Here is a 27,798-nt window from a genome sequence, read left to right as displayed (position 1 = left end):
GATCGACAACATCGCGCCGTTTTTATCTGCCTCACCAGCTCCGGTTTCCCCTCGTTCAGCCTTTCCCCGTCAACTGCCGCCATGTTTTTCTGAGGCAGGATGACAGCAGAGTGTGAGCGCAGACGAAGACGGATATAAGACTGAAAAACCGTCGAATTACAGCATTTTTCCCCCCTCTGCCAGGCGACTGTTTTTTATTGCGGATTCCGAGGAACTCATTTCTCGGTATATTTGCAAAAACCAATGGCTTTATTGTAGTGTGGTTTTGTTTTCGTATGGCGTAGGCACATTTTCCTAATATATATCGTTTTTATTTCAGGATGGGAGGGGGTCCTCCCACATAAATATAAAATCCAGAAAATATTATTTTCTCCGTTTTGAAGTTTATACCATGAAAAAGCAAAAACACAGAAGCCTAACCGAAGAAGAACCTATTCCTGCCTGCGCTTAACTACCTCGACCAGCGAACCTACAGGAATAACCAGACGAGTGATCTCTGCGTGATTAACTGCTTTACCACGAGACACCTGCGGACAAAACTTTGCTTCTTAAGCAAACTGAAGATAGAAAAACGACTTTTAATCTAATCTAAAGTGAAGATCCGATAGAGCACATTTCAAAGATGACGGGCAACATCCCTGTCGACATGGTAAGAATACTTATTCTGTAAAGGTTTTAATGGTGTAACTTACGTCATATGCTAAAATATAGTATATATTGTAAATGTTGTGCTCCTTGAAACTAACTATTTTGTGTTACCAGTTGTTTTCTGTTGTTACTAAAAATGATTCCAATAATGATCAGTATCTGTTTATGGTAACTATTCTTGAGATGCCATTACTTATTCTTACTAATTCGAATACTAATATTTCAGTTAGTAAGTAGTAAGTTAACAGGTAGTAGGCCTACTTATTCAGTTGTTACTAGTCACTATACTAATACTGACAAATTATTCTTCCACTGTTACTGAAAACAAATTGCTATATTTAACCAAAATTGATTAGAACAGTTTATTCAACTAAATAATACTTTTACTGTATATTTTGGTAGTGAACTAGAATAGTTATCTGCAAAAGTGTAAATAGTTAGAAGTTGATAGTTCATATCTAAACCACATTCAACCTCATTCAATTAAAAAAATTGTTACTAGTATCAATGGAATAGTTACTTGTCACTATTGGGATTCTGACTAGTAGCAAAGGAATGTTGACTGAGTACTACAATCTCTAATGAGTATTACTATTCAAATTAAAAATAAATAAAAATAGGCCTACTAGTCATTATTGGATTATTTACTAGTAAAGTACTTTAAAAACGAGTACCTCTAACATAAAATTAGATAGTAGTTAGTTTTAAGGAATAAATATGTTAAAATAAACAAGTGTTTGTCAAAGATCAGAGAAGGTCAACTGATCTCATTGTTGCTCTTGCAAATAGATTAATCCAAGATAGACATAAAATAATCATTGTTATTATTAAATGCCTTGGATCTCTTTTTGCTGTTTGGGCAATAACCCCATCAAAATTCCACCTCTATCAGGAAGGGCAGTAGTGTAAAGATATCCTATCAGATGGCTTACATAGTGCTGTTCTGACTGATAATGAGGAAGTGTGATCAGGGAGACTTCAAAACAGTCACTGTTCCATTTGCACAACTGAAAATGTCTCGGAAATGTGAATCAAGGCAAATGATCAAAACGAAACTCTAACATTAGAATCTTGCTGTCCAGGGGGATGATTTAATATAGGTTCTGTTTAATCCTCATTACATGCCTGTAGAATGACATTTCAAGCTTTGCACTGTGATGTAAGATTGAGACTTCTAAACCCGTGGGTGGTGGTAATGCTGCTATTCGCCAGTGTAAGTGGTTTGAATCCAAGGACGTGGGCAATCTGCTTATCAACCATAAAATACAGCCCTGATTGTGTATTAAAACATTGAAACTAATATCAAAACAAATATGAACTCCTCCTTTTGGCACCAAACTGTAACACTGTTCCTGCTTGTTAGTCAAGCATGCTTTGGATATTCCAAACAGCTGATCTGGCTGTCAAACTCAAGAGATGCCGACGCTCTGACATTGCAGAGACTCTGTTTGATGTAATGTGCGCTGAGGGCTGATGTGATTGGCCTTTACAGTGCACATTGACTGTCCTTCTGTTTTTGCAATTGAGTAGCTCACTAAAATGTAAATCTGGCCCTCATAAAGGCTTCCTTGGCAACTTTAGATTAAAAGAGCAACGGCACGTATTGTTAATTGATTTCAAGTGCAGAAATGTGAGCCGACCCTGATGACTATGCATCTCTTGACGTCTCTACAGGAAGAACGGTTTTTCTCACATTATGCAAACAGGGACCAAACAGGGAACAAAGTGCTATGTTATAGCCTAAAGTCAGGTATTGATTATCTAAGATAGCGTTAGAAGGCCGGCTTTGAAAACTTTAAACATTCAAACCTCACGGGAAATAATTTTATATGGATTTGCAAAGGAACGATAAAGATAATCCATTACTAGCTTTAAAATTAATCAAGGATTTTTAATGCAGGAGCTGCGTGACTTTTTTCTACGTTGGGTTTAGCTGTCTATTTTTGGTCTCTCGAAACAGCCCGTTCAGTTTTAGGATGAAATGTCCACTCTGTGAAACTTTGAATCATTGTGTGGTCTCCAGCTGAGGGGCATTCATTTGGGGGGTAGGGTTGTCAAACAATGGGAGTGTTTGTGTGTGTGTGTGTGTGCATACACATCTTGTGGGTGGGCATTTTAATGAATGGGCTTTTTTTTTGTAGAGAGCTCTCACTGTTTCAAAGAAACGAGATGTTGTGGAAGCATATAGGTGCTACATCAGATATGCTCTTTTAAAAGAGTTCGCTTTGATCAGTTGTGAGACAGAGGTGTGAAGGAGAACTCAATACTCCCTGACAGTACTGTGTCACTTTGTGTGGTGTCATGTGGTATTGTGTCCTCTATGTGTAGGGGTGAATTAGTTGGGGATACCATTGGGAGAAATGTCAAGGAGAGACCTCCCCTATGGCTATTGTCCACACTCCACACACTTTAGTAGCGTTGCCTAGCACTTTCAGAAGTTTAAATTATGTAAAACATTTACCTGTTTAAACTTCCTCTAGACATGAAATGGCATTTTATTTCTGTAAAGTGACATTTTTGAGTTAAACAGTATAGCCTATTTGATGTGAAATCAAACCAGATTTGTCAGCGAGACTTTTACAAAATTATGTAACCAAGCTCAAATCAATAAAGCTCATCAGGGAACCAGAAGGATGTGGCTACACAAATCGGTCCCTTTGAGGGAATTATAAAATCTGTTTCATGACAAGACAGACCCTCTTCTGAACCCAAACAGCCACCTGCTACGAACAGGCACCTTTGAAATGAGAGATAGCCAAAGTGTGACAACTACAGGAGAAATGTACAGGGTATATAGATAACAAAAGGTGTTGGTTTGCATATGAGAAATGGAAAAGGTGTAGAAAACGTGTGTAACACTTTCTGGCTAGCAAGTAACTTAGCAAATTCACTTGCATTTGCGTCCTTTTGTGCAGATATTTGTAGCATATTTGTAGCATGTTGTAGACAGTGGATAGTATTTAGGCTATCTGATCAAAACGGACATTTTGGCGTAATTGTGTGTGTTATTGTTCATTCAAGCGCGAAAGAGAATTTAATTCTGGTGCGCTGTCTGTGCATACGAAACAGGCGTGTGTCCGTCAATTTTGTCTTGTCGCGCTTGAATGGGTTAAAAGCATTTGCTTGATTAAGAGAGTGACGCTAGCCAAAGAATGGCAGGAAAAAAAACGGATGCCTCTTTAACTGTGTTAAATATTTTAACATGTTAAACTGAAAAAAAAAATGTATCGCAGGTGTTAACTTAACGCGTTAACGTTGACCGCACTAATATATATATAGTGTGTGTATATTGAAACGCATATATTGAAATATGGATGTCACTGTCAATCTCATAGGATGTGTCATATAGAACAGGCTTCAGTTTTCTGCTGTTCGTTCACTGTTTAGCTTCACCTCATGCAGTTATTCCTTTTTAGATGTTTCTTTTTCAAAAACATTGTTATATTATTGATCTAGCAGTTTTATTTTTCTAGTCATATTTTGATAGACATAGTTTCATGTCATAATTTTTTTTGTCAACATTAATTTTCATAACAGTGTTTTATTTAAAGTATTTTCATTATCTCAGTGATGGACATGGACATGGCCCGCACCCCGCACGCCCCCAGAGTACTCGTTTTTGAGACCTGCCAGTACTCAAAATCTATTGTGAGAAAAAGAATCACAATATATTGATTAAGCACAGTCCTAAAATGAGGACCAGCATAAAAAGACAGAGAGATATAGCTAATGTCTGTTTTAGCATCTGTTGTAAGCATGTGTTTGTGTGAATAAATGTGACACATATAACATGGTGAGTATGATTTGCATAAAGTCCAGAGAGTGCTTATGGGTCAGTAAGGGTTAAAAGGCTAAAGAGAGAGCGAGAGAGAAAGGAGGAGGAGGAAGTAGCTCAGACTCACTCAATAAAGGATCCTTTCAGTAGAGTGAGGAACAATTTACAACAGCTCTGAGAGAGAGGTGCTCACACACACACACACACACACACACACACACACACACACACACACACACACACACACACACACACACACACACACACACACACACACACACACACACTGTCATGGAAAGTTAACGTGATTCAACGTCAGTTTGTGTAAATAGTGCTCAGTGCCTTATTATAAGTTGTTTTAACTTCTCTGCGGTGTTTCTACATATTCATTACTGGACGTGAGTCAACATATATCTGTTTTTATATGTTTCCAAAGGTGGTTCTGTTCAAGTTTTGTGTGAGTTGGGCAGAGACTGACTGCAAGGATTGTTCCACTGTAAACACTGGCTCTCGCTCGCCTTTATGACATCATTGCACAAGCATTCTCTTGTAGTTTAGTGAAGTCACAGATTGAAATCTCAGGCCAGACTTCCCTTCTCTTCCTTCATACCTTTCCCTCTTTCTCCTCCAAGCCAGCCAAATGTTTTTTTTCTCTGATCATAAGATGTGATCTAAACAACATTTTGACTACTAAGGCAACAGGTGTGAACTATAGCTAAAAAATGGGCTAATATTTGATATATAAATCATCAGAGCCATTTCAGAGAACATATCTTTTTTTAATTCAATCTTTCGGTGAAACGTCAGACTTGTCTCTGGTGATGTATGACTCCAAACATTGTGTCCTCATAAACCCCACCCCTAAAATCAACTGCAAGCTCACATTCAGATCTGCATCCATCCAATCAACAACCGATGGATTGAACCAAGTGCCTGCACTGCATTTTTTTTGTCATATTTTCTACAGTCCTACATTTTTTCTTATTTATTAATTCTACTGTGGACTGAAATATAGGACATTTGTGTTTGCACAAATTAATACAAGGCACAAGGATTTATATCAATACAGTGTTGTGTAAAAACTGATCATATACATATTTAAATACATTAATATTGAAATACAATTGTACAGCCACATAGTCTGCTTGCTGTATGGTGCTTATTTAATACCATTATGCACCCTGTTTAACAAAAATAACAAGAAAAAGCTGTAGGGCAAACTAGAGTCATGACTTTCAATGAAAAATCTTCTCTGGGCTCGCCCCAAAGAAAAGATAAAAAAAGATTTTCAGTCATGAAGTTGGTCTGTGGAGCTTTGTCTGCAGTGCTGCAATAATTCAGCTTGAGAACATGTTCATGATAGTAATAAGTGATGAGAAGGGTGTTTTTCAGGTTTGTAATACATGGCTGTAATACAATATCAAAAGGCCATTTCTATCAGACGGCCAGCCTCCCCCACTCTCTCTTTCTACAGATGTCTGCCCTTTTTCAGCAGTAGCACGTGGACAGGGCCTGCAGGGTAGAGGCTGCCTGCCTTCATCTGGCTACAGGAGATGAGATATTGTTCCCTCACGCTCCGCTCGTCTTGCTTCTTTTCATCTTGAGTTTTTTTCTGTTCTCATATTTCCCCATAGCTCCATCAGGAAAATTATTTAAAATAATAGTATGTCAAAAATATTATTATTATTGTTATATATATATATATATATATATATATATATATATATATATATATATATATATATATATATATATATATATATGCCTAATCATTCTCATGATGCGGAAATTTGGTTGTATTTTCTGGCCATTCTCTATTGTAGAATGTGTTTGATTAACAGAGATCATCTAACATTGTGACCTTCAAGATGTGTCACATTGTCCTTAAAGCACCTTAAAGGAATCTTGTTTCAGTTCTAAAAAGGTCAGAGTTCTAGGTTTGTGTTTATTCAGCGCCCCTGAGTGCACATTGCTAATGTGTTTATAGAAGTTGAGTAATTAGCCTCAAGATCGGAAAGTTTGTACAAAGATGAGTCATTCTCAGATTCAGCATTTATTAACACCAGTGTGAAGACATGTCCACTTATGTGATTGTAATTGGCACGTCATCAGGCGGGCCTATATTGATTTCAGTGATATTTCCACCCTTGTACCCTTGTTTTCTCATCCGGTGAGATGCATCGTTTGGGCCGGTTGAGTGTGTGTGAGTATGTCTGTGTGACTGATTGTCCTTCAGGACTGCTGATGGGGCATCTGGACAGGCTGAGACTGCAGTTGGTGGTATGCTGTGGCCATGATTAAGTACGGAAGTGGAGTGAGTGAGAAGACCAAGAACGATAATGGGAGTAAAGGAAGTTCTAGACATCTTGAGGAAATGATTGCAAAATGATCACCTTTTACCGTATATCTATTGAGACCGGTCCATTATGGGGAAAAAAAATCTATCAAGGAAGTGAGGAATTTATTTGGCACCTTCTGTGTGTGTGTGTCGTGTTTTTACAGGAAGTGTTGAATAGCCAGCAGCTGAAGTCTATCTATCTATCTTAGTGTTGCACGGTGTACCGATACTTCAAAAGTATCGCGATACTCGGAAATTGTTCAGTATCGATACTTAAAAAAAAAAAAAAACGCCTCCCTATGGAGGTCTGTGTTTTTTTCCTGACGCACGCAGCAAAGAACCTGCCGCTGTCAGTGTCATGTGACAAAACCATGGACAAAACACTACAGCGAGATGGCTGCATGTGCGAGCACAAGTGGTCCACGACTCGTAGAAAAAGATGACGCGAGGAGTGACATATGGTACGTTGCCTACCTTGCTCTGTTGCACGGTGCACCGATACTTCAAAAGTAAATCGGAAATTAAAAACGTCACGATTCCTTAATTTATTAGTATCGATACTTCTAAGAATGACTGCGTTCCAGATTTGTAAGGCCGGCAACACACTGGCTGCGTGTCGTGTCCGTTTTTATTTCGGCTCCCATGTTAACTGCCTGCGTGACACGCGTCTGGGCGCAGCTCGAGACGCGCGGAAAACGCGTGCATGCTACAAATAGAACCGACGCCTATTTTTCACGCGACACGCAAGCGTGTTGGAAGCGTTTCCAGGCAAAATAGAATAGGAAAAGATGTTTCTATGTCATTTTGACACGAATACATATTAATAAATGACATTTTGATGTTTGAACGTTTTGACATAAATACAATAAATGTAATTTAAAAAAAATATTATCGATTTTCAAATATTGCACCTCTCAATACAGAACGAATTATTCTGTAGCCTATTTTGCCGTCAACACTGCCGACGTTGTCTTTGATGCTATATATTTATGTTTAACATGAAGTATAGGCCTTCCACACATCTCTCTCTCCCCACATGTCAAATATATCACCAATGAGGCTTATCATATGTTACCAATATTAAACATTGTTTAATATAAACGCTGTTCATATTTTTATTCAAAGTTCAAGATAAAGATAAAGCTTTATGTTTCTTATGATAAATGAGATAATGCTGCTAAATTTATATATATTTTTACCTTGAATGTCATTGCTCTAATTTATTTTTTATATTTTTGTATTTCATATTTTGTTCAAATGTTTAATATATCTGCTGTTAATATGTTAATTTATTAGTGTGTTATATGATTAGAATGTTGTCCCGGTTTTAAAATAAAGCACAGCAATGATATTTTCAGGAAAAGTATCGAAAAAGTATCGAAATCGCAATACTTGACTTGGTATCGGTATCGAAACAATAATTTTGGTATCGTGACAACACTAATCTATCTATCTGTCTATCTGTCTGTCTATCTGTCTGTCTATCTGTCTATCTGTCTGTCTATCTGTCTGTCTATCTGTCTGTCTATCTGTCTGTCTATCTGTCTATCTGTCTGTCTATCTGTCTGTCTATCTGTCTATCTGTCTGTTGATCTGTCTATCTGTCTATCTATCTATCTGTCTGTTTATCTGTCTGTCTGTCTGTCTATCTATCTTCCATGTTCTGGGAAATAATTCACATGTTCTTTCCCTCCATTTCTTGCTTTGTTATAAGCATGACAAGGCAAACGCAGCTGAGAGCAAAATCAATCACTTTATATTCAACCTACCGCACATCAACTCATGCAGGGAACATCCAGGCTCTTTTTGTGTTGCTCGTACATGGCAATTTTGCCTGTGTGTGTGCACGGCCATGGCTGTGAGTCAGTTCTCAAATTCCTGCAATAATTTGTCCCATCATCCACAGAGGTCTTGGAAATAGACAGGGAACTAAACAATTTCTCTATATCCCCTCTTGCAGTTTAATTTCCCACGTATAAAATGTGCCATCTAATTCTCAGATCTCATGTCATTTAATGCTGTTATCTCTTTCTCATGTGCCGCGCTCTTCATAATGAGAATTTAAGTGTCTGATGCACATCTGAAAGATATCACATATTAATAAATGGCCGGGTCTCCTTTTCTCAGATTTTGGGTCCCCTAACAGTCTGTCCAATATCATGAAAAGACGATTTATATGAAACAGTAAGGAATCATTTTGTGGGCTGGAATCTATTCATTTAGAAGCTTTGCCTTGAGACCAGTGGCCAAATTAGCTATCTATTATCAAACCAATGCCAATGGTCATTGTGTTTTTGACCCTGGCTGAAGTGAGACATTTATCCTTCCATTCCCTTGTCCAAATGCATTTCAATGTGTCATCTTGGACATGTTCATTGCTTGAACCCCTGCTAATGCAAATAGGCCAGACCATTTTATATTCTGTTCAGAAAGAAGTCAAGGTGACCTGTAATGTTGAATATCTATGCAAATCCCTAACAAAGGGTGGTTTACCGTACTCAGTGGTTTTAACTTTCTCACCAGAGAAAGAATCAGATCTCCACTGCAAAGCGGAACAACCTGTTCTGTCTCATGCGGAGAAATAAAAAAAAACTGGATTGTACAGGCTGTACCGTACCTGACAGTACTTTGTTTTTCTATATTTGTCCTATATTTGTTTGAAAACATGCTAAATACATTTTGTTATACTAATAAATCTTTAGCATGTTGTTCATTTTATAGCAAAAACATTTTATGGATAAACTTTTGCCACTCTGAATTATGTAATCGGTAGATAGGAAATGGGATTCAAAAATTACTTTTGCAGTGTGACGCATTTCTCAGTGAAACCGGATGTTCTGTAATCTGTATAGGGTGGGAATTAATTTCATCTATTGGGAATTGATTGGAATATAAATAGCTAAAAAACAGTTTGATGATGTCATTTGAAAAGAAAATGGTTTCAGAGGTAGAACAAGGTACACTACTATTTAAAACTTTGGGGTCGTTAAATAAAAAAAATGTATAATAATCTAAGTAAATACTCAGTAAGGCTGCATTCATTGTATTAAAATACAGTAAAACAGTAATATTGTGATATATTATTAGAATTTAAAATAACTTTTCTATTTTAAAATTACATTTATTCTTGTGATGGCAAAGCGGAATTTTTAGCAGCCGTTTCTACTTCTGATCCTTCACAAATCATGTGCTGATTTGGGGCTCAAGAAACTTTTGTTTTTATGTAATATTATCAATGTTGAAAACAGTTGTGCTGCTTAATATTTTTGTGGAAACTGATACATTTTTCTTCAGGATTTATTGATAAATAGAAAAATCTAAAGAACAGCATTTTGTAACATTATAAATGTCTTTACTGTCACTTCTGATCAGTCTAATGCGTCCTTGCTGAATAAAAGAAAAGAAAAAACTTACTGACCAAAACATTTGAGTGGTAGAGTGTTTCTTTTAAAGGAAATATTACAAAGAAAACTATTTTTCTTTGGAATGACATGCATTGATAAATCATTCACCATAAGACCAGGAACATGAATTAAGAAATTAAATGGGGTTAGTTAGTTGTGATTTGTTGACTCTTTGTTTATTTAAAGCATGCAGACAGTCAGTTTAGGTATAGGTATGGTAAATCCTAATTTCAAACTGAGGAAAGAAATGACACTTCCATTCTTAGAATGAGATGCTCTGAGAAGCTTTTTCACACTCTCTCAGATATGCGGGCGAAATCCCACCAACGCCCTGACTGATGAAATAGAGATGAGTGAGTGTGATCACAGTCTTCAAAACCACCTCAGTCTCAACTACATCACAGACTCCTGGAGACATAGACAGAGATGACACTGTTTGAACCAACACTGTGCTGTCGGGGAAGATGGATGGCTTCCCTTTTCTGTCTCGTCTGTTTATGACTGAGGTTGAGTTCGCACACAGAATCAGACTCTGAATACACTGAGCAGAGTGGAATGGATTTTTCAGTACACAGAAAGAGAAAATGTTAATCTTTTGTTGAGCAGTATGATCATATTTTCTCAATTCTGTGTTGATTCTTTGTTTATCTGTTCTGTCTGATTACGACATGCTTAAAGCATAAAGACCTCTCTCAAGATTATAGGTCAGAGCTTTTCTTAATGTCATGATATTATTTATATGATTTTGTCTGAGTGACGCTTGGATATATTGGGTATATTTTCATACACATTAGCAGTGCTCGACAATAAGGATGTTCTGATCACACATGCAAACTTAAGTTGCTGATTCGGCTGGTTTAAATATGCCACCTTGGTACAGTAATCTACAGTTATATAGATTAGGTTAGTCAAAACTAAGTGTAGATAGATGGGTTGCAACAAATCGTGGATAAAAAGTGTTATGAATTTATATGTAAAATGTAAACAAAAAATGAAACAATTAAAAAACAAATGATTATAAAACAAAATAAATATTTTTACAATAATATTATTATAATTGGTCTGTATAGTACATGGTTTATACATTTCTAACACACCAAATATGTGTAAATAAAAATTTATATTTTTTGCAATGGGGTCTGTAAAAATATCAGCTAAACAACTTAAATTCTGTATTATCAAGCTTGGCTGATTAGCCAAATGTAATCATAATATACTGTACCTTTTATTTTTATTTTTAAAGTATAATAAGGCCATAGTGATTTTTACAACTGTGTGAAACTTCATTGGTATCTTTACTAATGAAGAGTGGAATGATTATTATTTCTGGGCTAAGTGGTTTTCTCCTAGCATTTTTTTCCCCTCTAAATTGTTCTTTGCCATGTCTAACTTTGTATTTTTACAACTTTTTACTTTTTACTATAGTGCGGCTCAATATATTACAATTACTATTGTTGCGGCACTTAATATAGGTATAAATGGGGTCCTATTTTGGAGACGCTTCATGATCCAGTCACTTGAAGCCTCCGTGGTGTGAACTTGAGTAAGTCCTGAGTTTGTTAACCGGACAGGGATCAACAATCCTAAACTTGCATTAGGCTTGTGTGGTCTTTAATCCCTAATGGCTCTTCCTTGTTGCAGGTGACTTGTTTTTGTATTGGAATGATACATCATTGTTCTTTAACCAGCTTATACAGACATAACCGATCTCGCCATAGAACTCACTAATTTCCTCTCTCTCCAAAACGGACAAATCCCTGCTGGAGGCAAAGTTTCTAATATTGTTTTCATTGATGTGTGGTTACGTAAGTGCTGTGAGTGTGTGTCTGTTCCCTATTGCATAAATGTCATTCCCAGAACAATCTGGCAGACCTCTATTCTGGGATGGTCAAAGCCGGTCGACATGTCACATCCACTGTGGTCAGCATTTGTTGTGGCTGCTTTTAGTTCAGACGTCCTGTCTGACACACTCATTACTGTCAGCCTCTCTCTCTCTCTTCTCTCTCTCTCTCTCTCTCTCTCTCTCTCTCTCTCTCTCTCTCTCTCTCTCTCTCTCTCTCTCTCTCTCTCTCTCTCTCTCTCTCTCTCTCTCTCTCTCTCTCTCTCTCTCTCTCTCTCTCTCTCTCTCTCTCCACTGAGTTGTTTATCCTTCTAAAGCAGAGGATCTCCTGCTCAACTCAACTTGTGATACCCAAAAGCTACAACCCTCAGAAAAATCTCTAGTACTTCACGCTCGGTTTATAACTATAGCAAACCTGAGACACCTGCTCTGGATGACATATCTGTTTTCAACATGTCAGCTATGGAAAGACTATTGCAGGTGTTATTTTAGTACCTTGCAGTGCCATATAACAACACAGGTGTCACAAATTAATTATTATTCATTGCAATATTAAAGTAAAATCATGGCATCTACTAAAATGCATGATCGTAATGGCAACAGACCAATAAATCTTCAATATTCAGCTAATATTTTAAGATTATCAATATCTGCCAATAACCGTGCCTGATAAACAATTTCTAAATCTAATGTCTGTATTGGCAGAGCCTTTGTTGTGCTTTACGTGTTTCTGTTGTGTAAATTTTTCCATCACAGTGGAGATCCCATGGCCGGCCTGTAACCTCACGAGGGAATGCTACGTGTCGACTGTGTCCCTAAGAAAGTGCGTTTGTTTGTGCAGGAGAGCGCTAGGGGGTGATTACATCAAACATTACATCAAACATTCCCCCTGAAGGGTTGGTTGCGGGGAGCCGGGGTCTTCCTATGCTGGGATTGGTGAACATATTCTGTGAGGATGCAGTAGTAGAGATAAATAGTGAGTGGTATAATAATGTTTAGCATAGCAACTGTTGTCTTCACTCAGAGGGATCCACCTGCTCCTGGGTAAGACTAGTACCAGCGTTACCCTCGCCTATGAAATCATTCCCCGGCGGATGTTTTTTGCTGAGCATGTTGTTGTTTTAGTTCCTTGGAGGTAGCGCTGCATGCCGTATTACGTCATAGTGAGATTTTGTCTGCTCACCAAGAAGATGGATGGAGGAGGAATGTTTTAAGCAGACGTATCCCAGCATAACACATATTTCTGCGGTTTGGGCGGCTCTTCCTCCTTTCTGCGTACGTCTGGAAACATTGTATAAATCAGCTTCCTCCGGTTTTTGCTCATTGGCATTCACCAGGTGGAGATGATATGTCATCATTAGACAAAGATGTGGAAAAGATGGAGTGACATAGTGAAAGATGAGATGCGGTGAGAGAGAAAGAGACAGATGAAGAAAGACTCTGCCTGCAGGTGATTCAGGTCAGCGCTCTCATAGAGGAGCCGCTGCCACGGTTACCATCTCTATGGAAACTAGGAGGTGTTCCATTATGTCAGAACCATAGAAATAAACAGATGCCTCATTAGCGGCTGTTTCTATGAGCCGCTATACGTAAGCCTTTCGCCATATTGAGCGGTCAAAGCGGGTCTGTGAAAACTCGAGGTTAAGTTTACTGTGCGTCTGCTACCGTAGTTAGAGGCATGCATGAATATCTATATCTGTAATAGACTTCACCAGATGATTTAGCTTAACTAACAAAATAAACCTTATTTAACAGCAGCGCCATCTTTGATTTTTAAAGGGAATGAAAGGATGGATACAACTCATCAGTGGGTGATAGTGTTATTTAATGTGTTTTTGGATTGTTCTACAGACGGAACACTGCCAAAAATATCTTTCCAAGAAACTTCAGTAGACCTAAAACTCCAGACAGCATAAGTTGTGGAAAATCATAAGTGATCTAAGAGCTTTATTCAGCTTTTTACAGCAGATGCCATTGAAAACACAGTAAGTCTATCCCTCACAGCCCCGCTTTCATACCTGTCATGGCACTGCTCTGTCTGAATAAGGTCTATACAAGAAGACAAAGCAGTCAGCTAACACAACATTAAAAAGTTACCATATAGTATAAAAACCTGTAATATTGAGTATTGAGTATACAAATAGAAACACGAACCAACACATTCCCACCTATGAAAGGTTATCCCATTTCTTCGGGAATTTAAATTTCAGCGGTTTCATAACCAGAAGCTGCGCAATGTTGTGGCATCAATGATTCTTACTGTGAGTGACGACATGCTGACCGTTCCAAGATGGCGGGCGTGCCGATGTGTGTGCAGCGGTTCAATGTGGATCTGTGTGTACAAATCTATGGCTAGAACTGCCATCCTGATGTTTTTAGCTGCCGATTGCCACTGAGTGAGTCCATATGGGAGATTGACACACTCATTTTCAGTTTTGAGTTAAACATTGTTTTTTCATAACCAGAGGCAGACAGATGACTCAACCTGAAACAACAACCCATTTTTACTTCGTGATGTGATGCATTTTGAGTGAAACCATATTCATGTAGGAAAAAACGTTGGGTTGGACTAGATTTTGTCCATTGAGTATTGTATAGTGAGGACTTTGTGATGTCGTCGGAAAATGAAAGGTGGAACAGGTGGAGCATTTTTTATTAGAAAATGACACTTTTTTGTCTTTTTTTCTTTACAAAAATGTTCACAACGAATAAAAAAAAAGGTGTGTTTTCATTAAATTTTTTGCTTAAGCACCAATATTGATAACCAATGTAATAAAGTATGGGCTAGATGTAGTATGTAATGTAATTTAAATGGGTAATTTTCTTTGGCAAAATCAGTATTTCTTTGAAATTCACAACAAAAATTTGAAAAAATAATGTACATTTATGAATCACTAAAGCTGTTAGTAAATGTAAGCTAATCAATGTTTAATCGATGCATTATTAGCCTACATTTTGGTCTGTTAATCAATGCCAGTAATGTCAAACAAACCCAAATATCAGCCAATTGATGCTTAAATATTAGCTATATTTATGCTGCATTTACTTGATCACAAATGCAGTAATGACTTCTGCATAATATTTTTGTGGAAACGGATACATTTTATTTTTAGGATTCTTTGATGAAATAGAAAGTTCAAAGGAGCAGCATTTATTTGAAATAGAAACAGCAAATGTTTAAAAAAAAAATCAATCAAGTCCTTGCTGAATTAAAGTATTCATTTCTTAGAAGAAAACTTACTGACTCAACTTTTTAACGAGAGTGTATATTTGACATATTTACCAAAATAATACTATTCACAATATATAGATTTATTTTATTTTATTGAAATATATGATTCATCTCTTTACATTTGGAGGATACGAATACTAATTTGAGGAAACGGGTCTTCTTTGCACCTTACACTATTTCTGTTTTCTGACATATATAAATCAGCATAAGTATTTTAAAAGGTCTGAAATGGAGGAGTGAATTGGCAAAAATGTGTACAGAAATATTGCGATAAGTAGATATCCTCTGGTATTTCCTTCCTGTGTGGTGGCTTCATAAAATAGCCACATACTAATCCGAGCCTAAATTAGATTTGCATGTGTATGTCTGCATGATCAACCAACCATTGTTGTGCATGAATGTGCGTCTGTTTGTTGACTGATACTCTTTCCTTTGAGGAGACTTAAGATTGTGTGTGTGTGTTGTGATCTTTAGATGAGTTGTTTGAGTGTGCAGGCTCTGGCTCCTGGCTCTAATCTGATTCTATAAAGTGCTTAGGAGGATCTTTGTTTCCATCTGCTGGTTTTCACTCTGTTACATCACTGCAGCTGGCAATGTGTGTGTGTGTATAGAGGGAGGAGCTTAACATTGGATCTTCTGATGACACTCGCATAGTAACACACGTGCATTGAACATGCACTGCCCCGAGTCTTGTCCATCTCTCTCTCTCTCTCTCTCTCTCTCTCTCTCTCAGCTTGATACATCCTACTCTTTTATTTTTAAATGGGCGACACTCTGGGATGTGAATGAATATAATGGACTTTTTGCAAATGATATTGCTTGAGTGCTTGCACAAACAGCATAATTGTGCTGATTGAATGACTGGTGGTTCACATTTGCAAGGATAAAGTGGAGGATTATATAAAAGATTTATGAAATAATTTCTCAACCGCCCATCTTCATTATTTTTATTTATTTATTTGTATTTAATGTTAAGCAGTTTTCCCTTCAATAATGTAAACCAATGTTTTTTTTGCAGTTAAATGAAACTGAGAACACCATATATTATTGGTAGCTAAAATCATGATCAAATTAGTCAATCTATTGTATAAATGAATATGCAAGGAGCATGAGATTGGGAAGCTCCCTGCATTGTAAAACGTAAGTTAGGCACGCGAGGAGTGAACATTTAGACATTTAGAAAAAGTATCAAACATAGCCTGTGCATAAAAGTTAGCTTTTCTTTTACACGTGTGCTTTGCTGACTTCGTTTAGCCGCAGCATTAACGAGTCACATAATGTATTTAGTGCATCACTAAGTAGTAGATTTTAGAAGGCAGGCAGCAAATGATGATTTGAAAAAGGTTTGTTGTAGCTTGATGGATAGAATTAAGAGTGCAGGTAAAGGGATAAGCAAGTTGACATTGTAATTATAAGGTAGCTTATAAGGCAATAGGCGCACACACACACACACACACGCACACACACACACACACAAAAACATTAGGAGTGACCTTTGTCTTGTTTAATAATAATACAAATGATGATGATAATAATAATAATAATATCATCATCATTGATTTTTTTTTTATTATTACTGTCAATATTAATAATAATAGTTGATTTTTGTTCAAAGGATTTTTAATTTCACATCTTAAGTTTTATTTTTATACATTATATTTATCAGAACTTTAATATATTTTGATGTTCCTCTGTTCTGTTGTGACAATAAAATAAACAAGTTTATTTTAAACTGCATTATCAAATTATTTTAGTGAGGCTGAGGACTCATAAATAACTACAAATAACTAATGTTAGGGAGATCTGTTTATGTTTTGTTACGCGTTTCTGGATTAAAAAAATAAATAAAAAAATATAAAAAAATCGGCCGATATATCAGAATATCGGATTTTTAAATCACCAAATATTTGTATCGGTATCGGCCTTTAAAATCCTTTATCGGTCAGGCTCTACTCTTATTGGTAGCTATAAGAATAATTCAATTAGTCATGTTTATAAATGAATGTACACAAGGGTCATGAGATTGTGAAGCTTTGTGTCTGACAGGCTTTTTAATTCTGTGAAAATATGCAGATCTTTCTCCAAAGTTCTGTGTGCACAGATTCCATGTAGGCCTGCGAATAGCATAATGGCTATTTAGGTATTGTTTTAGCAAACTAACATTCAGTTCTGGCTCCATTCTGGTATGAAACTCAGAAATACATCACACTACAAGTTAAAATGGGTTGCAAATGCCATTTCATGTTGATGAGGAAGTGTGGTATGGATTCTGACCGAGCTTCTAACGGCTATATTGTTTGTGTTTGTGTTTCAGATCAACTTGAGGCTCATCTTGGTGAGTGGAAAAACAAAAGAGTTCCTGTTCTCGCCAAACGACTCCGCGGCCGACATCGCCAAGCACGTATACGACAACTGGCCAATGGGTGTGTGATGATCACATCTTAAAACACTCACATATTGTTTTGAATGCATTCCCCAGTAGAAACTGTTGGCTCTTGTGAAGGATTTTCAGGCTTTTGTTTCCTGCCGTTGAGTAGATTCCTCTTTACAACCTTTTTCTGTTTTCAGATAATCTGTGCAGAGTGGTAATCCCATGCAGAGTTAGATTCCACTCACTGTACACTGACCTAAAGTCAATGACATTATTCAGGGGAAAAACAGAGCATCTGAGTTTGTGCGTTTATTAGGGCTGGGCGATAAAACGATAACGATATGTATCGCGATAGACACGTAATCAATATCAATAAAAAATGCGTTCGATAAAACGTTCGATAATTATTTATTTATTTTTTTCGTTGGAAGAAACCAGCAAAGCAAGTTTGATTGCATGAACAAAGGCACTCACTCTCTAGTAACTAGATAAAACAGAAAAAGTCAGCTCGCCTGACTTAAAGTCTGACCGTAGTCAGACCAATGTCGTCTGCAGATTATGCAAGACCGTCGTCAGTTTTTCTGTTATTCGCGTGCTTATGCGCTGTTCTAGCTAGTTTCTCAGCGCATACATGTGAAGCTCACATGCACTAAAAGCCTGTCTACCAGCGCCTGAATACTAAGTTATCTTTCGAGTCTTATTTTGCTAATACTGTTATACACACAAGGTTTACATAAACTAGTCGGATATGTCTAAAGTGAAAGCAAACTTGAGAAAATTGAGAGAAAATCTGCTTGTCAAATGCGTGTATAATAGACGCGTCGCGCGCAGCTCTTAAAGAGACAGTAGTAATAGTAAACACGCTGCCGCTTGTCCTTAAAGGGATAGTTCACCCAAAAATAAAAATTATCTCATTATTTACGCACTCTAATGTTGTTCCAAACCTGTATTAATTGCCTTCTAATATTTTCTAATATTAATATTTTGAAGAATGTGGGTATCCAAACAGTAGCTGGTCCCCATTGACTTCCATAGGAGGAAAAATATACTATGGAAGTCACTGGGGTACATCAACTGTTTGGTTACCCACATTCTTCCAAATAACTTTTATTTTCAACAGAAGAAAGAAACTTATTCGAGTTTAAAACAACGTGAGAGAGTAAATTATGAAAATTAGAATTTTTAGGAGAACTATCCCTTTAATGTTAATAAAACAACAAAATGTAAAGAGAAAATCACTCACTGCTCTTGACTAATAACTTTATTAATAGCTTTAATAAGTATCAATGTATAATTTATAGAAAATAGAAAGAAATAGATTTATATAATTTATAGAAAGAAATCGTAATATTATATTTTTGCCATATCGCCCACCCCTTTATAAAGCATTTCTTACGTATTCTTTAATTTTGCACCTTAATGTTAAGAGATAATTGTTAAGTGTTCATTGTGATTTTAGACTTTTGAGTTTTCCATGGTCGTGTTGACATTTCTGCCTTTTTAACTGATGGGATTATAATCAGAGGTAGGTTAAGTTTAAAATAAAAAATCTTTAAATGTAATATATTTGTCTCCTGGACTGGTCCTTATTTTAAATATGTTATAAAAAAATTCAATAATTATCGATATCGACCGATATGAAACACTTATATCGTGATACAGTTTTCAGCCATATCGCCCAGCCCTAGCGTTTATACATCTGTCTGGCTGTCTTTCCGCCTGTGCCCGAGGACTATGTGGTTTGCATTCAAATATTCCACAGATACTGTTCTAGTACGATTATATACACGCACATACTGCTATCTCTGAATTCTAGAGAAGAGCAGATGGTATACAGACTCTTTCATCTGTTTCTACACTATCTTGGCAACCCATCTGAAACTGCAAGTGCTTTCAGGGATCTGGCCACAAGCTCAAGTTTAGCTTTTTCCACCTGACTAACCTGTTAAAAACGTACTGTTGCAGTACCATGGTGCAGTGATGGTAAAATACCATGGTGTTTTGATATATATACACTACCGTTCAAAAGTTTGGGTTTGGTAAGATGTTTAAACTCCCCCTGTAGTTAATAATTTTATCCCTTAAAACTCATCTTTGATCACCAAAATGACATTGAAAGAAAATTCTTCATGCCGTAAGATAGCTTGAATGTAACTCTACACCCTTGCCTCATTTAGTATACGTGGTTCTATGAATATGCAAATTAGCCCCACCTCCACTCACTCACACCAGCTCAGAGATCCACTCGTTGACGATCACATGTTGACCTGATTGGTTACAAGGTAGTTTGTGACGTCAGAAATACCATCGATTTCAAACCGCGATTTTGAGACTGTCTTTGGTTCACTAAAGTTTTAAATAGAAAAGACTGCAAAGCAATGGTGTTGACTTATGAATTTGCACATGCTTTGTCTTAAAGCACATTAAAAACACCATATAGATGTATAAACAACATTAAAAGCTTGATTTTCACCACAGGGGGACTTTACTGTTTTTTATCAAATAAATGCAGCCTTTATAAGAAAAAAAAATACTTTAAAAAACATTAATGTTGTTTAGCCATTACTCCAGTCTTCAGTGTCACATGACATGATCCTTCAGAAATCATTCTAATATGCTGATTTGGTGCTCAAAAACATTTCTTATTATTATCAATGTTGAAAACAGTTCATATTTATTTACTTTTATTTTGATTATTATTTATTTATTAGCAACTTAATATTTTTGTGGAAACCGCAATATTTTTTTTCATGATTCTTTGATGATTCTTTGAAATAGAAATATTTTATAACATTATAAATGTCTTCAATGTCTTGATTATAAAAGTATCAAATTCTTTCTTTTATTACAAAAATCTTACTTACCCCATTTTTTTTAACGGTAGTGTATGCTACCTGAATGGTTAGCATATTCATATCCATACTCTTATTGTATTTAGTTATATGGTACTCCAGAGAGCCTCGAAAAATAAAAGGCCATTACTTTGGTAAATGTCTGAAAAACAAACAAACATGATTTTACCATGGTTCCATGTTCCATAAAACAATAGCCTATGTTTTTACCATTAAATACCAATATGTGGATATCTGCTCTCTAAGTCTGGTCAAGCTAGCTAATGTGCTTGTTTTGTAGTTTTTCGGAGCTAACTGACCAGCTAAACCATCTTAAGCCAGTCTGAGACCAGCAAGCCAACTTGGGCTGCATTTTTAGCAGGAATGCTACATTTTTATTGCCATTTGTCAAATCAAGGGTTTATTTAAGTTTGTGTATTTTTTATTAATTCTTGCTTTGAATAGCTCTTATGAAAGTCATCAGCCCTTAATTCTAAAGAATATTGATGAAAAAAAGAAAAGGAATACTGTGAAAAGAAAGGCTTTCTTTGTTGTACAGTTCGTAAACTCCATCGGGGTGGTCTGGGATTGAATCAGAGTTTTATTCATAGCAGACGAGCACAGCAGAGCTCGACCTCACGAGGACACAGAATGACCATCACTTGAGTCTTGTGATTGAGACTCCATTTGGATTGAGTCAAGAATGAGAGAGATCGGTGGGTCATATTAATGGATAAATGAATGACGTGAAAAACGAAGGAATGAGTAATGTGGAAAGACGGGTAGGAAAGTGCCTCCAAAAAGAAAAATACTTTTTCTTCATTTACTCATCATATACTCACCCTCATGTTGTTCCAAACCTTTGACTTTCTTTCTTCTGTGCATAATAACTTACATTTTGGTCTGTCTCTTGTTGGCTTCAGATTTGTATATTTTGTGTACAACACAAATATGAATGCCTCTCATTCGTTCTGTCTTTTACAGACTGGGAAGAGGAACAAGTGAGCAGTCCGAACATCCTGCGCCTCATCTACCAGGGCCGATTCCTACACGGCAATGTGACGCTAGGAGGTGAGCTGCCCTCCCACACTCCTCATTACCATTATTTATATCACATCACACATGCTCTGTTACTGTTGATTATTCATTAAATCATTCTTATCCGTTCCGAATCACGAGTCTGACCGATAAGAAGTTGCCTGGTCTTTTCTCTGCCAGGTGAATTCGCTGTGTCCCATTGGACTTTTATGACTGCACAGATATTTATTTTGGCTGTCTTGGTTTATTTCGGGCCAGGGTGCAGTGCGGTTTGATTCCATCACAGTTCAGCTGATTGTAAGGATGTACCCAAAAATTCAGCTCCCAGTCCCAATACACCTAAAAGTAACTATTCTCAAGTCATGAAAAAACTCACTTCATGAAATGAACTTAGAAATATTCTTACAATTCAGTTTTTCATTTAGCTTTGAGGGAAAAGAGCAGTCTATGAAAGTAGGAAAGCATTGTCCGACAGACCTGTCATCAAGGAAAGAAAACAGGGAGGAGAGGAAATTCTTTGGGCGTGAACAGGAAGAAATGTTTTATTTGTTTGGCCATGTGGCCAAACAGGGTTAGTGAATGTGTAAGAAAATATGCTTGCTTTGTTATAAGCATGGCGAGGCAAACGCAGCTGAGAGCAAAATCAATCACTTTATATTCAACCTACCGCACATCAACTCATGCAGGGAACATCCAGGCTCTTTCTTACTATCTATCTATCTATCTATCTATCTATCTATCTATCTATCTATCTATCTATCTATCTATCTATCTATCTATCTATCTATCTATCTATCTATCTATCTATCTATCTATCTATCTATCTATCTATCTATCTATCTATCTATCTGTCTAGTCTAGTCTATGTCTCTCTCTCTCTCTATGTCTCTCTCTCTCTCTCTATGTCTCTCTCTCTCTCTATATGTCTGTCAGGCAATCTTGGCTAAATTGTGATTTAGTTAAGACTATAGAAGTATGTTTTCCTCTCAATACACTAATAAATTAGGTCTATTTTGTCTTTTATAAATATTTGTGATGTGTGAATAGTTTGTAACTTTACTATTTACTCATATCTAATGGGTTTTGCAATGTTTTGCCTTGGCAAACTTTTCCCAGAGTTGAGTAACTATTATTGAGTAAAAACTCACAACCAGCTACAATTTCTGAACTGTTTGGCTGATGATGTGATGGTGGTGCGCAGGGAGGGTTTGCCAAAGAAGTGTCACTTTGATAATACATGCTGACACCTTCTTGATTCAAGAGAACCAAGGCATGAAGACAGAGTCTGTCTGTGGGGCAGAAAGCAGCAGCAGTGGTCGGCTCGCAATAAGGCACAGGCTTAAATGCTGCACTCTCATCCAGGGGTTTACTTTTCATCTTGTTCCTCTGTCCTATGACTTTATCCCCTTGAAAAGTTACTTTGGTATCATAGATGTACAGCTGCATTAGTCTCTTGTTTGTCCATTCAGTCTAACACTTTTTTTTCTCGTGTCTTGCAGCTTTAAAACTGCCTCTCGGAAAAACCACAGTGATGCATTTAGTTGCCAGAGAGACGCTGCCCGAGCCAAATTCCCAAGGTAACCATTCTGCCCTTTCTCTTTTCTGTTCAGTCCTCCTTCACTTTTTCACACGCTCCCTGGCTAACTGCAGCCTTCACTTTCTTCAAAAATCACCAATTCATATGTGGATCATTCTCAACCTCTGGCAATGTCTTTCAGAGGTTTTCAATTATTGTATCACCAAAATATAAAAGATCGTCACATGACAGTGTTGGTGATAAAATAGGAAGACAAATAACTGAATTTTATGTTTTCTGAGTGAATTCTGACATATTAGAGTTTTAAGCCTTTTAACAATTTTTATTGAAATGCTGAATTGAAGGCACATTTTCATGAAAAGAGTGATGCACAATTTATTGATGTATGGTTTCAACATCGAAAGAAATATGAGAATGTATGTATATTATATATTTGTGGTTATTAATTTAAGTTTGAGGGGAAACTTTACGTTTCATTTGTTAACATTAGTTAAATACATTAGTTAACATGAACTAACAATGAACAATACTTCTACAGCATTTATTAATTTAGGTTAATGTTAGTTAATGTTAGTCTCAACATATACTAATACATTGTTAAGATCAAATGTTGCATCAGTTAAAATTAGTTAATGCACTGTGAACTAACATGAACAAGAACATTTTTATTAACTAACATTAACGACGGTTAATAAATGCTGTAAAAATATATTGCTCATTGTTAGTTAATGTTATTTAATACATTAATGTTAACAAATTAGACCTTATTGTAAAGTGTTTATAATAATTAACAGGTGAATTCATTATTAATAATGACAAACATTAATTAAATATAGAAGGGTTCTTTTAAAAAAAAAATTCTAATTATTTATTTAAAGAGTAACTTGTGTATACACCACTTACAATTACATCGTACCTTGTTAAACTATTAGGCCTAATATTACAGTGTGAAATAAAACTAAATATACATAAATAAAATGATGTAAACCCCACATAAAATACAATTTTAAATTGCATGTCTTCAATTGTTACTTCAGTAATAAGGTGCTGTAAATGTATATTTTTAATCAAATGTCTTTTCACAATCAAATATCATTATTTATGTATGCTGAAGCACTTTGTGCATTGACAAATTTGTTGCTGGGTCCTGCTGTCTTATATATCAGTACAGAAGATAATGGCTCTGCTCCAAACCCCAGTGAGCTTCCATGCTGCCTACATGGGTAGCTGCCTTTTAAGTCACTGAAAAAGAACCTCATAAATGTTTGATTTGGAACCTTTTAAATAGGCCACATTCACACAGCAGCAGAATACAGTTGTCAGTCCTGTATTTGAGTCCTTAATACGGTTACTTTCACACACAATTCAGTTGTTTACGAGAGTGACAACCACATTCTATAACCAAACTCACACCCGTAAATAATTAAAATAGTCTTTTTAAACCATTTTTAACAATACCTTTTTAGGGCTGTCGCGATAACCGCAACATTGTAGTGCCGCGCTACTGACAAGCCAACCACAGAGGAATGCAAGTAACCGCAGCAACCGCGATATTCGCATTTTCTTTTTTCATAAGGCTATAGCCTACCCTTCTTGTTTTGAACTTCGTGCATGTGTATTGAAAGTTAATAATGATAACATATCGTGGATTTGCACTTAAGCCTAAACAGACAGTGAATTAGAGAGTTCGACTGAGCGCGTGCGATTACCTCAGGTCTTTGAGGTCAAGTCATATACAGTATATTCGTGAAAAGGTTGCCGTGTCCGAGGAAAGCTAAATATTTGTCGTATCATCCTTTTAACATTTAAGGGTATTTTCCAAGAATGGCGTCAGTGGTCAGCATTCCACAACGTGTGGAAGCCGTGGAAAAAAAAAAAATCAGCGAGTCACGCATTGAATCAATGCCATTGGTCTCAATTAAGTGAGCATCAGCATCAGTGTTACCCATGTGACGCATTGCTGGTCAGCTGAGCCTTGAAAAGTGGAGCTCAAAGTTAAACATAATTAACAACACCTTGTTTAATTACATCTATCTTTTAATGAATTAGCGTTTTTTAACGTGTTCGGACGTGAACTGTTAAATGACTCACTCATCCGACAATCCGTTGGCGTAACAATGTAACCGCGCACTGAGTGACAGCCTTACAATGCACAGAGACGCTGTTTAGTTTCGGTTACATTGGTTACTGAAAATGTCCTTGTTTTTGTGCATGCTGACCACATCGTAACACTTATTTATAAAGCAATTAATAAATAAATAAATAAATAAATAAATGGCGATAAAACCGCATATCGCGCTATTAAACCACTCAAAATTACCGCAAGGGAAATTCCTTCACTGCGACAACCCTATATTGAATGAGATTTACTTGCATGTCTCTCACTTTGCCCCATCATCCTTCACCAAGCTTTTCAAGGATGGATTCTGGGATTGTGTTCTTTGTAAAGAATATATGCAGAATAAAATATGAATCTTAGAAGGAAACATAACTATGTTGCCTGAATCTCTAAGAACAAAACAGAATGCCTATGATGCCTTAAAATAATATTTAGGTAGGCAGCTATGGTTTTGGAACAGAACCATTGTTTTGTTTTTGTGCAGTAGTATTAACTGCATGTGTTTTCATTTCAGGTCAAAGGAACCGGGAAAAAACTGGAGAGAGCAACTGTTGTGTGATCCTGTAAATACATCCCTTCATCCCTCAGAATGAGTGTGTCCTGTCCCCCTTCGCCCATGCTGCTTAAACACAACTACTCGCACCTGACCAGAACGAAAGCTTCACCTGGAAAGGAAATAAAAAATTAAAAAATAATCACACCCGAGAGAGGACGAGACCAGGCTCGGGGAACGCATAGTCCTTATCGGAGCCAAAAGATGTCAAGAAAATCCAACCTCAAGAGCAGCAGATAATAAAACGCATCCCGCCAACACCCTCACACACACATTTCTGGTCATTCTACCTTCATGTACACCCAGCAGACCTGTAACTCGTTTCATCATGCTCACTCTCAGACACAGACACTCACTCCTTCCCTTTCTACCGGTTTGCACACGGAAAGAGGCCCTTGTTTCTCTGTTTTTTATTGCACATGGTAAACATGAATGATTCAGTGAGGAAGAAGAGACCTTGATTCTTCCTCTCAGGAGGGAGACGTGTGAGGGGGAAATTAATTTACACAGGGTCTGATGAACTTTTCACGTTAAACGATGCACCACGTGCTCACCAAGCTTGGCTCGGATCCGGTGCGGAGTCGGAAAGGCATGCCGTCATCTACATCTGAAATAATAGCACACGCTTCACTGGCGGTTTAACCTCCACTCCACACGCCCTCCCGATAAAATACTAATCGCCACATGTAGTGTATTGATTTCAGCGCAGGAGAACAAGTATTGATGTGCCTGATGAACGTTTTAGAAATGTTTATTATACGTTTCCATGTGTTTTAAATGCCCAATTCTGGTAATGGAGATCCAGCGTCCTGCTTTAACAAGTTCTGGTGCTCGATTAGCCTGTCCAGGTGTGTTTTGAGCGCAAGAGTCAGGAATTTGCAGGAAGGTAGATCTCCAGATGTTGGTTTGATTCACTCATGGAAAGTCTAAATAATCCACAATGAGTAACAATGACATTTGCGGCTGTGTTTTGACAGTCAAACAGTGTTGCGTCTGCCCCCTTTAGCTAGATCTGAGCTGCTCTCTTTCAGGAAGGGTAAGATTTATCCCTTTATTTTCTAAGTGTGGTGGTGTAAATTAATGCTTGCGTTTGGAGCCAGAAGATAACTATGGAATGAAGTTTGGCTTGGTTTCTATTTTCCCATCCCTGTTAGATATAAAATTTGTTTGCACAATACAGAAACATGAGCTGTTTCATTTCTAAATCTGTAATTTTTCTTTCTCCTTCTCCCTTTTTAATATTTTTCCAAATGGGAACTGTATTCGAAGGTTACATATGTGTAGAGTATATTTAATATGAATCTTGTAGAGAACATAACTATAGATTGTTGATATATATTGGTGTCTAGTGTATGATAGTCTAAAAACAGTTAGCACATTAGCATTTGGAGCAGTGAGATGCTGACAATGTCATATACTTTAACAGCAGCAAACCCCTCTCTAATGGCTGAAGAAATTACTGTGCTGTTTTCTTTTTTTCTTCTTCAAATGTTCATAATTTGATATCTTTTTTTCTTCCTTTGTCTTTTTCTGTTTATGTGGTCTTTGCTTTTTGTGTTTTAACACCGCACTAGGTCTGAAAAATATTGGTCCTTATCAGGGTTCAAATCTGTACAGAGCTGAAGTTTTTAAAAATATAATTGTAAATAAAACTAATGCTTCTCATTCTCTAAACTACAAATGGAAATACATATATAAACTGAATAAAGAATCCAGAATATTGAAGTGAAATGCTTATTGCTTGATGTGTTTACATATTGCTTATAATGAATTTGAGAGGGCTATAAATTCATATAAGGAGTTGAAATAACTGTTTGGATTTTAGCTCTATATTTGTAAATAAAAACATACTGTCTTGCTCTATGCAATGCTATTGCATTCCAGAAAGCATTTTAATTAATTAAATTATTTAAAAATGTCCCCACACGGACAAAGATTTCAGATATTGCCATCTTTGTGTGGACATTTTGTCCTCAAAATTTAGGGTTTACCTGGACCACACACATTTACTTAGCTATCTAAATGGGGACATTCCATAGACGTAATGGTTTTTAAACTGTACAAACGGTATATTCTATCCCCTTACACTAACCCTACCCATCACACAAAACT

At 36.7% G+C, this 27,798-nt stretch overlaps 1 protein-coding gene across 2 annotated transcripts; it reads left to right on the top strand.

The window, feature by feature from the left end:
• On the top strand, nucleotides 1-27,411 carry ubl3a (ubiquitin-like 3a). Of its 2 annotated transcripts, XM_082158497.1 has the most exons (6): nucleotides 1-225; nucleotides 320-649; nucleotides 17,552-17,660; nucleotides 21,424-21,510; nucleotides 22,977-23,054; nucleotides 25,648-27,411. In XM_082158497.1, the coding sequence occupies exons 2-6, from the start codon at nucleotides 623-625 to the stop codon at nucleotides 25,698-25,700; spliced, it is 354 nt and encodes a 117-aa protein (XP_082014623.1). In that variant the 5' UTR covers nucleotides 1-225; nucleotides 320-622; the 3' UTR covers nucleotides 25,701-27,411. The 2 variants fall into 2 exon arrangements, with proteins under 2 accessions (XP_082014623.1, XP_082014622.1); XM_082158496.1 differs by having other exon boundaries at nucleotides 1-649.
• The last annotated feature ends 387 nt before the right edge of the window (nucleotides 27,412-27,798 follow it).

This window comes from Leuciscus leuciscus (genome assembly GCF_965113295.1).
Source record: "Leuciscus leuciscus genome assembly, chromosome: 24".
Lineage (NCBI taxonomy): Eukaryota > Metazoa > Chordata > Actinopteri > Cypriniformes > Leuciscidae > Leuciscus > Leuciscus leuciscus.
The sequence above is the reverse complement of the archived record's forward strand: the minus strand, read 5'-3'. Positions and strand labels throughout refer to the sequence as shown.

Excerpts from the sequence above, each read along its gene's own strand:
- ubl3a (XM_082158497.1), top strand. The coding sequence starts at position 623 with ATGACGGGCAACATCCCTGTCGACATG. Across the intron at positions 650-17,551 it reads GCAACATCCCTGTCGACATG|ATCAACTTGAGGCTCATCTT; the intron begins GTAAGAATACTT and ends TTTGTGTTTCAG. Across the intron at positions 17,661-21,423 it reads ATACGACAACTGGCCAATGG|ACTGGGAAGAGGAACAAGTG; the intron begins GTGTGTGATGAT and ends TGTCTTTTACAG.